The 11,296-nt window shown below is 34.1% G+C and overlaps 1 protein-coding gene across 8 annotated transcripts in view; it reads left to right on the plus strand.

The window, feature by feature from the left end:
• The window catches only part of LOC106880178 (sodium/calcium exchanger 2), a 162,125-nt gene that overhangs the window by 128,109 nt on the left and 22,720 nt on the right, over positions 1–11,296 (plus strand). For 3 of the 8 annotated variants that reach the window (XR_008265295.1, XR_008265296.1, XM_052972086.1), the window contains exon 6: positions 6,091–6,148. The exons of 2 other annotated variants lie outside the window; for them this stretch is intronic. Coding sequence is in view for 4 of the 6 variants with exons in the window: in XM_052972086.1 (XP_052828046.1) it covers positions 6,091–6,148 (58 nt within the window). In the remaining 2 variants the exon portion in view is untranslated. The remainder of the gene's footprint in view (positions 1–6,090; positions 6,149–11,296) is intronic. 3 more of the 8 variants (XM_052972080.1, XM_052972082.1, XM_052972084.1) reach the window with 1 other exon arrangement.

Genomic DNA, 11,296 nt, shown 5'->3' on the forward strand with positions numbered 1-11,296 from the left:
TATATAAGTGAAAGATGGATATGTACATCATCATCATTATCATTTAACGTCCAATTTCGATGCTGTTATGGGTGGGACCAACATTCCAATATTTTTTAGATACTAAATTTTAACTGCTTTCAAACTTTCAGCCTACTCTTTGCATTCTATAATAATGTAACTAAAGAATAAATATTTATTTCTAACCAGAAATGATAACATTAACTATTCTACTAAACAGTCGGGAAAGAAATATAAGCCAAGCGAATGAATACGAAAGAACTATATTACTTATAGCTTAAATGACCGTTGGCGGTTGGTTCGTAGTGGCGCTTGAGAGAATGGTACAATAAATTTTCTGCAGAACAGCTGTTACTTTCTTGTTTACCGTGCGAAACATCTCTGGTTTGAATGCGTTCTTTGATGTAAGGCGTGTGTACAAATGGCACTATATTTCTATAGTTGTGTATATAATTATAGATATGTATATTGAGTATAGTTAACACACACACGTACGCACGCACGTACACACATAGGCACACACACACATATACATGGATATGCGTATATATTGATATATTCCTATAATTCTCTCTAGCGTATTATTATGAATGGTTGTTGCGTTCAAATTTTATAGATAGTTTGGCTATATTATAATGGTTGGTTGACTTCACGGAATATACTTTCATTTTAAATTATACATGGTGGTGTTGATTTTGATTATTCGTTATTGGCATGCTTCGAAGCAATTCATGCCAGCATTCCAGCCGATGTAAGCATAAGAAATAAAATCATAGATTGCAATATGTAGAAAAAAGAAATAATACACAACAACCTCATTTTTCTATTTTAAAATTGTGAATGTAGCCATCGTTTGAGTTTTGGTTTTATCAATGTACATTATCATGTGAACCAACAAACTGCATTTTCTTTATACCGAATTTGTGAGACCCATAATAGAATGCACCTCCTACACCCGCGCTGGTACTGCTGCTATGCACACATCCTAGACCGCATCCAAAGATAGGCCACCTGACTTATCAACACTCTTCAATCTCTGGTTCACAGTTGTGCTGTCTCTTCTCTATCATTTCCACTGGTATTGTAGTCTTTCTTTGATCTTCCCTACTCACTCATTTCTCTTACCATTCTTCATATTGTTTCAACCTGAGAAACCCTGCACTAACCACAGTGCCGAACACTTCCTCCCAAAACATCAATTTTGCCAGTAATTTTTTTTTCCTCCTGTAGCCATCAAACTGCGACAGTTCATGAGGAACCTTAGTTGCATCAATCTTACCAGTGTTATAGGGCTTGCAAAAACCATGCATATCGATGTATATCAAAAAAAATTATACGACAAAATAAATGTCAGATGAACTGGAAGTTTCTGACATCAACCAACAAATGCACAACACTGATAGATGAGGAAGCATCTAGGTGGTCGCTCAGCCTGCTAGAAATTGAGGCAAAATCTTCTTCAAAACACAACCTTATCATCATCCGGTATTATTCAATATCTGTAGGTTGAATACCATTTATCACCATTGCCATCTCTTTTGTGTTATCCTTATACATTCTCTGTATTTTAAGTATGTCTATGTCTTGATATTATCCAGCCACATAATACTTTGGTTTTCTCTTTATATTTTCCCTTTCAGTTTTTTTTTTTCTAATTAAATGTCCGAAATATTTCAGGTTATTTTTTTTCTCTTTGATGATGTCTAATAAATCTTTTTTTTTTTCTATTTTAAGTATAATATATTCTAAAGTACAACCACATTTGAGGGGATTCTAATCTTTTCCATTATACTATTTCAATGGCTATCTTTCAGATCCATATAATAGAGTGGACCATACATACCATTTTAATAATATTTTCTCCATTTTCAATATTAGAACTTTTTTATGTTCATATATTTGACATCATTCAAACTACTTTTCTAGATATCTCAATCCTCTTTTTGATTTCTTATTTGGCTGTTTTTTGCTGATTAGCATTACTCGTGTTTGCTTTAGAATTACTTCCATTTCACAGAACCTTCATTTGTCATTTACTTTACTTACAAGGTCACATCTCCCAACAGTTAATAAAGGTAGAATAATCAGCCTATAGTTACGTTGTTGATATCCATACCTCCAGCAGAACATACCTGACAAGTTACCTACTTTTCTGAAGATCTGCTCAGTTTATAGGCTAAATGAGATTGAGAATTGTACACAGCTTTGCTTCCCTTACAACAAGACACTTATTTCTATCCCTCTAACGTACCTTAACCCCTCAGCACCTAACATAAAGCCACTTCTCTCAATACTAATACTGCTCTGTTGAGGTGCCCTGTGAATTACTTGGCAGCCTCTCTAGTACAGTACCACGTAAAAGCAATCAGCAATTCTGATTGGTATTAGGAAGGACATCTAGCTGTAGAAACCATGCCAAAGTAGGCAATGGAACTTGACACAGGCTTCTAGCTCATCAGCTCCTGTTGAACTATCCAACCCATACTAGCATGAAAAGCAAATGTCAAATGGTGAGGAGGATGATAATGATGATGGGGGGGGGGCAGATCACTTCCTGCTGTTTCAACATAGTTTTGTAATGATTTGAAATTCTTTATCACATATCCCAAATTATACATTCGAGCATCTTTACATATTTTCCTCTACCATATAAAACGTATGTAGGCATCATGTTTTATGTTTGAGACTCTTGCACATATTGCTCTTAGGTTCAGTATTTCTTCCCAAATTCTCTGTTTCTGGTCAAAAATCATTTTACAATTAACTTAATGGGCTTAGTTCTTCATTTTTTTTATTGATGTATTTATACATTTGATGACTTTTTAATGAGTATTTTAAGAGTGCAATTCTGAGCTTTTAGTTTCTTTGATAACGAGACAAAGAGAGATTACTTCATCTAAGTTGGTTCGTGTGCATACACACACACATATTACATTACCTAAGACATGTTATTCAATCTAGGTTGTAGAAGCTTTTTTAATGCTTCTGCTAGCATTTCCTTTGCTCCAGTTGCCTTTCCAATTTATCAATGACTTTACTGGCTTTATAACACTGTATTTTTTTTAAAACTGAAAAGCAAATTAGATAATGTAGCCCAAATTACATTATGTCTATAAAACAAAACACATGGCAATTATGCTTAAAATGTCTTTGATTTTTGTGTCTGCTGGATCTGTGCAGTTCTTTGGGTTAAATAACAAATATAACAAATTCACACACGAGTCTCTTTTTGTTTTAAGATGCCACAAAATGTACAACATATAGGGATTCCAGTATTTTATTGCAACAATGCTAGGCCCATGTGGAGGCGTGTAGTTTAGTGGTTAGGGTGTCAGCATCATGATCGTAAGATTGTGGTTTCGATTCCTGGACCGGGCGACGCGTTGTGTTCTTGAGCAAAACACTTCATTTCACGTTGCTCCAGTCCACTCAGCTGGAAAAAATGAGTAATGCTGCGATGGACTGGCGTCCCATCCAGCTGTGGAACACATACGCCATTGAAACCTGGAAACCGGACCGATGAGCCTGGCTAGGCTTTAAAAGGGCGCAGGTGGAGGCGCAATGGCCCAGTGGTTAGGGCAGCGGACTCGCGGTCAGAGGATCGCGGTTTCGATTCCCAGACCGGGCGTTGTGTATGTTTATTGAGTGAAAACACCTAAAGCTTCAAGAGGCTCCGGCAGGGGGTGGTGGCGACCCCTGTTGTACTCTTTTGCCCCAACTTTCTCTCACTCTTTCTTCCTGTTTCTTGAGTAACGCTGCGATGGACTGGCGTCCCGTCCAGCTGGGGGTGGGGACATACGCCATAGAAACTGGGAAACAGGGCCCATGAGCCTGGCTAGGCTTTAAAAGGGCACATAAATAAAAAAAAATTCTAGTTCCATACTTTTTAAGGTTTATTATGATATTTTGTAACCCTTTTGAGCATGCGCATTTTTCAATTCTAGTTTTGACATTGCTATCACCAACTCACCGAAATTAACATCAGTATCAAACTGTTACCATTATCTTCATGATAGTTGCTTAGTAATTGTATCGACAATATTAGCTTTCCATGGATACTTAATGCTTTAGATTACTTGAATTCCATCAAATGTTGACATGATCTCCAAATGAATCTTTTTAGGGAAAGTTATAGCTTTTTCTTAACTGATCTATAAATAGATCTGCACAAAATAATTAAGTTTTCTGAAAATATAAATACCAATGAGGGATATATTCATATATTTCGCCAGTCAATGTATTTGGATATTTTGTCAATGAATATATTAAGATTTGTCTCCAGTGCATATATTTTCCGACAAGTGAATATTCTGGACTATTTCATATGTCAATGTAAAGTGTAGGTATCGACATGAACACATCTATGGCTGCATGATTCAGAATTTTGCTAAGCAATTGTGTGGCTTCCAGTTTAACCTGAAGGCAAAGAAGTTCCTGAACAAGATGAGGCATCCTGTTGAGCTGGAAATGATCCGGCTATTCTAGGATGAAAAAACCATCACTACACTTTCCAACTGGATTCCTAAATGCAACTAACTGCGACTCTGGATATTCGATGTTTATCAAAAACAGATGCTAAATGATGATGATATATTAATTTTTGCAACGGAAGATTGACGGAAACTTTGACATTTCAGTCTATTATCCATCTACAGACTGATGATGGCTAGTAAGCCAAAACCTTGAGGTCACAATGAGCATTTTCCTTGTTAAATTGAATATATCGAAGAGTTTCACATTATCCTTCAGTTTAATGTTTGGCTGTTTTCATATACAACTTTACTTAAAAATAAACATGGAGATATATATACATATTTAAAAAAATCTCATATTTCAATTTGTTTTGTGACACTGTTACTGTCAAAACATTGCTAAATTTTTCTCACCATTAAATACTCTTCATTAAATATTAAAGCATATACAGAGGGAGGTGGGGAGAGATAAGATTGATGAAATGTGTGTATAAAAGAAAGTTATTTATTAAACTACATCAGTATGGTATGTTTGTATTTCATATCCTTATAAATGCTTAAACACAGAACAGACTCTTTAACTGACCTTGTGTGTGTGTGTGTGTGTGTGTGTGTGTGTGTGTGTGTGTGTGTGTGTGTGTGTGTGTGTGTGTGTGTGTGTGTGTGTGTGTGTGTGTGTGTGTGATAAACATACATTAAAACTTGTATTTTATGAAAGAATCGAAATTTTTTTACCCCTTTCCATCACCACATCATACTGTCATTCTCTCAGTGATTGACTATTTAACCATTTATCTCTCCACTTGATTTATTTAACATAGCAACCACATTTTTCTCTGAATTGAAGCATCACACATGACATGTCTCCTGTTGTGAACCTTATGACATTATTGACCAAATCAAATAAAGACAGATTGATTGCAATAAAAATATTGATTGAATAAAAAAGATGATGTTCAAACGAAACAGAATTACTAGATGAAGTGATTTGCTTGGTCAGTGCGTTTTTATTAGTCTTTTCAAAAAGATAACTCTGTTCTATGGTGTAAGTTTCCTTAAATAGGGCTAACGGGATTTACTCAACAACAATTACCAGTACCCTGCCATTATCTCTATTACTGCCAACTGTCTTCTTTTGTTGTTGTTTGTCTGCTCTCATTGTTGTCTATTCCGTCTTTGTCATCTGTTTCCTATCAATGTCATCTGTTCCTTCTAAATATTGTCTCCTCCCTTTCAGTGTCTCTTCAAATCCTGTCTCTATCATTTCCTTTTTACTGTCATTTCTTCTCATTTACCATTTCTTCTTTATTGTTGTCTCTTCTGTGTTACTGTCGTCACTTTTCTAATATCATCATCTTATCATTCCTTTCGTCATGTCCTCTCTATCTCGTATCATCAGCTGTTTCCAATGTCATTGTTATTTACACTCTATCATTGTCTTCTTTATCTTATATTGTCCATGTCACCGTCATTTCTTTCTCTATCACTGTCATCTCTTCTCCATCATTGTCGTCTGCTCTGTGTGTTGTCATTGTCTGCTATTGTCCACGTCATTCTCTTTCTTATCAATGTGTTTGGCAAAGTCAAATATCACAGTAGTCTCTCCCACACTATTCAGGTTGTATTGTATTCAGGTCGGCATCAGTGCAGTCAAGCTCATCTCATGCATCTCTCAGGTTTGTACCACTTTTACTTCAACATAAGGCTGTTTTTGCGTTTGTTGTCTTTAGTTTTCTTTGGTTTCTTAACTCATTTAACCCAGTTGAAATTTAACTATTAACTCGAGGGGCTTGGTTTAAACAGCTTGCTTGCTTGCATGCTTTGATTTTGACATGTTTTACTACTCTGATCTTGTGTTTTTTTTCCTTTTTCTAACAAATATATTGCTTGTTCATCAATACTTTGGAATCAGTCATTCATGTTTTTTCTCTGTTTTTCTCCTTATTCCTAATACTACTAATATTACTACAATTAACACCAATACTTCTACTGTTGATACTATTACTGCTAACAACAATAATACTAACAGGAATGATACTGGCAGAAATAATGCTTCCATATTCTATGCCTTGCTCATTTTTCTTCTTGCTTATATCTTTCTACTAATCAACAATTTGTTTCATTTTTGCATTTGGTTTGCAAGATTCTTGATGTGAACTCATACATTGAAACATATTTTGTTGTCTCAAAGGAAGGTCATTGTGCCAATAATAAACACACACACACTGGTTGTCTTTCACTTCTTTTATTCTTATAAGTCAATAGTTAATCATTTAACCAATTGACTAATTGCTTATTTGGCTAATCCTATGGTTAACCAATCAACCAGCGGGGGTTTGGCAAAGTCCTTTCATTACCATTTATGACTTCATTAATGACATGCCCCCACCCCACTATTTCAGGTCTCTCTGTCGCAGTGACAAACAAAACTAAAACAAACCTGGAGTGGAGGGGGGGGGGCTTGTCAGGGACAAGGTCTGGAATGGCAATAAAAAGACTGACAAACTTAGCTGACAGATTGAATGATTGAGTAACCAAAGAATTAATCAACTAATCAATTAGCTAATTGATTAAATTATTAACCAATTGACTAATAATAATAATGATAATAATAATAATAATGATGATAATAATAATAATAATAATAATAATAATAATAATAATAATCCTTTCTTTCATAAGCACAAGGCCTAAAATTTTGTGGGAGGGGACTAGTTGATTACATCGACCCCAGAATGTCACTGTTACTTAGCAATAATAAAGAAATGAAATGGAACCAGTGCATGAGTTTATTATTGGCATAATGACTCTCCAGAGATACAACAAAACCGTTTCTTAGTCTCTATATTTTCTACTTCATTTCACTGTCTGTTGTATGTGAGACTGATAAAGAAATGGGAAAAGACAGGGAAGTCCCTTCTCTTCTTCCTCTTTTTTCCCCTCTTTATCACTTTTATGAAGTTATTTCTATTGTAATTTTTTTCAAAATTTATTATTTCTTTCTCTCTCTCTCTCTCTCTCTCTCTCTCTCTCTCTCTCTCTCTCTCTCTCTCTCTCTCTCTCTCTCTCTCTATCTCTCTCTCTCTCCTTCTCTATCTCTCTTTTACTCACACACACACATACATACATACAAATGCACACAGATAGATACATACAAACACAAACAGATGCTCACACACACACACACACACACACACACACACACACACACACACATATCGATAGATGTGCAAACATATTATCTTCTTTGTTTTTCTTCTGTTGCATGCTGGAATGCATGTTCTATTATTGTTAGCATGAAAGAAGTTTTACAATAAATACTAATCTCATTATTATTATTATTATTATTATTATTATTATTGCCTTTGAATGCTTCTTGAGTTTGTAAGTAACATTAGTGTTTATTTTTTATCACTATAACTAATATTATCAATATTATCAATATAACTAATATTATCAATGAGGATTGTATTTTACATAAGGCTTGAACCTGTGTGTTCGGTGGGTTGTTTCTTTTTAATTTAGCTTTATTTAGAGATATTTCCTGGCACTGATGGAATCAGTCTTTTAAATAAACCTTAGTAAAGATTACCCAGCAATGAAAGGAGTGCTATTTATCCGCAGTTAGCAAAACAGATTTGTCTCCTTTGTTTTATAGATGTTATGGTATATACTCAGGTGTATACCATTATTCCATGCAACCCCTGATTCCGTGCATCTTTGATGTAGTGATTAATCACCATGCCACCTTCATGTTCTCTCCTGGAATGTTGTCCAGTCCAGAATTTTTCTACGTTTTAGTGTTTTTTATAACAGCACTAAATTTGGCAAATGTCACTTGTTCATCAATCCAATTGATTACCAAGTTTTCACAAAATCTTTCCATGACTGCAGAATCTATTGATATAGTTTGGTTTAGAATCTACTTGAAGTATTCTTATTAGTACTCTACTATTGCTAACAAATGTATGAGTGTAGATATATCATCTGATATATATTAAGGAATAATTTCTAGGACCATAGAAGGTAGGTCTCTATTTCCTCATACAAAATATTCATGTCATACTTGTCTGTATGTATCTGGATTTCTTCAGTAGTGATTTCTCATCTTATCCTAAAAGCTGAATAGCAGTCTACGGCAAGCCATGGCAACCCATCGTTCAGTATTTAGGGAAGGATAGAAGACTACTGCTGTTTTGAAAGTGTGATTAATAAATTATCCATAGTTGCTCTTTGGGTCTTTGTTCCTGTCATTCATGAACATGCTGATTTGAGTTCTATTGTACCAGTTTTTATGTAGTTTGGGAATCAGATACATTATCTGGAATCAGATTATTTCAACAGCAGTATCACTGTGTGCTTAACTTAAAGAGGAACCATTTATCATCCATGCCAATTCACAAGGCATTGAATACCTCTGAAGCATTAAGTTCTATTTAAAAATTGCATGGTATTATTTAATAATATATCAACAATTTATTTAAAATATTTGTTGAATGCTAACAGAGATATTAAGCTGCATGAATTCTTTAAAGGTGGTGCATGTTCTGAATATAAGCAGTTTGATCATTCAATTAAATCTTTCTGCATGCTTCACTATATATCTTTTTTCAGCATGCTAAAGCAATCATCTCATTTGAGCATGAGATTTCATATACTCTTGGATTTTAAATATATTTATTTTTTAAATTTTTAATCTCATAAATTCTCCATAAGCTCTTAGTATTTATGATAATAATAATTCTTATTTTTAATAATAATAATTAATGATAATTAATAATGCATATCTGTAATTAATGTTTTAATGCTATATAAAATTTTATCAAAACATAAAATAATTGTAATGTTCATAATGAAATCTGTAATTATGTTGCTGATTTATATATATATATTGATATCCATTCATTGCTAAATGATATATGAATTTAATGTATTCCTTTTTATGAAACATCTAAATAAGCACTGCAGTATACATACATACATACATACATACATACATACATACATACATATTGTTTTGATTTATATTTTTTAACAGGTCTCTATTGTAAAAGATTTACGTATTTAAATGACAATTATAGATAATCTACACATCAAGTACTTCTGCTCCAAATTTAAAATCATTTTTAGATTTTTTTTTATCAAATGTTTGTTGTTTTTTGACATTTGCTTTTCTTTCATTTGCTATCTTAAAATACATATACGACAAATCTATTTAAAATATTTTATCTTCGATTTAAATCTAATGCTTTAATTTAAGGACAGGAATTGATATTTGCACTATCATCATCATGATCACATTTCAGTTAATTACAAAGTATTTAGTTTTGTTGCTTTATTTCTTTGATTGGAGGTTTTTATTTTATTTCAGGGTGTTTTTGTATGTATTTTTTATTTTCTTATTGTCATTTTCATTAATTTGAATTTGTCTTCTCTAAGCTATCCTGTGATTAAATCCACTTCAAAAGTGTTTGGTTCTGGGTTTCAGCTTATTAGGTGAGACATTGGACAAATGTCTTCTCTAACAGTCTCTGGCTGCCAATACCATGTGAGTGAAATCTCGAAGGAAAGGCCACAGAATCTCACTATATATAAATAAATTGAGAGAATGGAGCAGGTAAAATCCAGCCTACATATGCTTCCTAGCTAGCAGAACCTTGGAAGTAATTATTACTCAATGAGGGGTACACTTCTAGCTACTCATCAGGCCAAAGATACCTTAGTTAAATGAAGGTTATATGGTCTTCAGGGAATCGTGCAAGTGGTTGGAATTAGGAAAGATCCATCCATAGAAACCAGGCCAAATCAGACTGGAACCAATTCCAGTCAAACCATCTAGCCCATGTCAGCATGGAAAGCAGACACTAAATGATGATGATATATATATATATATATATATATATATATATATATATATATATATATATATACATATACACTGTAGATAATGATAATTGTGAGCTTTAAGCATTCACCTTGTATTGGCTAAAGAAAATGCTCTAATATTGGGACATATCAGTCCTTGACAGAAAAAAAAGTATAAAAACATATAAAGTTTATGATTATCAGAATTTTCATTCGCCACTGTTTTTTCATTTAATGCAGAATATATATATATCATCATCATCATCATCATCATCGTTTAATGTCCGCTTTCCATGCTAGCATGGGTTGGACGATTTGACTGAGGACTGGTGAAACCAGATGGCAACACCATGGATACCCTTAATATATGCATATATCCATACATATATGTATATACCTACATCTATATGTATACATACATGCATACATAAGTACAGGACATCATTATTCAACCAGGGTTCTAGATTTTGGAAATCCTCCCAAATGCAACCAAGTATAAAAATTTCAAAGTTAGTCATGGGTGAGTGGAGGCACATGGCCTAGTGGCTAGAGCAGTGGACTCATGGTCGAAGGATCACAGGTTAGAATCTCAGACCGAATGATGTGTGTGTTTATGAGCGAAACACCTAAGCTCCACGCAGCTCTAGCAGAAGGTAATGATGAACATCTGCTGACTCTTTCACCACAAATTTCTCTCACTCTTTCCTCCTGCATCTAGCAGCTCACCTGCAACAGACTGGCATCCTGTCCAGGTGGAGAAGCTATATGCCAATGAAACCGGGACACCAGCCCTTTTGAGCCAGGCATGGCTCGAGAAAGAACAAATAGCAACAACAGTCATGGGTGAACTTTTTTGATCGACTTCAAAAAAACATTAATTTTCATTGTTTTCTAGCAAAAGCTCATCAGAACATGATACAGGACTAAGGATTTGCAAAGAAGTTGTATTCCTAATACAT

Source organism: Octopus bimaculoides, chromosome 12 (assembly GCF_001194135.2).
Source record: "Octopus bimaculoides isolate UCB-OBI-ISO-001 chromosome 12, ASM119413v2, whole genome shotgun sequence".
Lineage (NCBI taxonomy): Eukaryota > Metazoa > Mollusca > Cephalopoda > Octopoda > Octopodidae > Octopus > Octopus bimaculoides.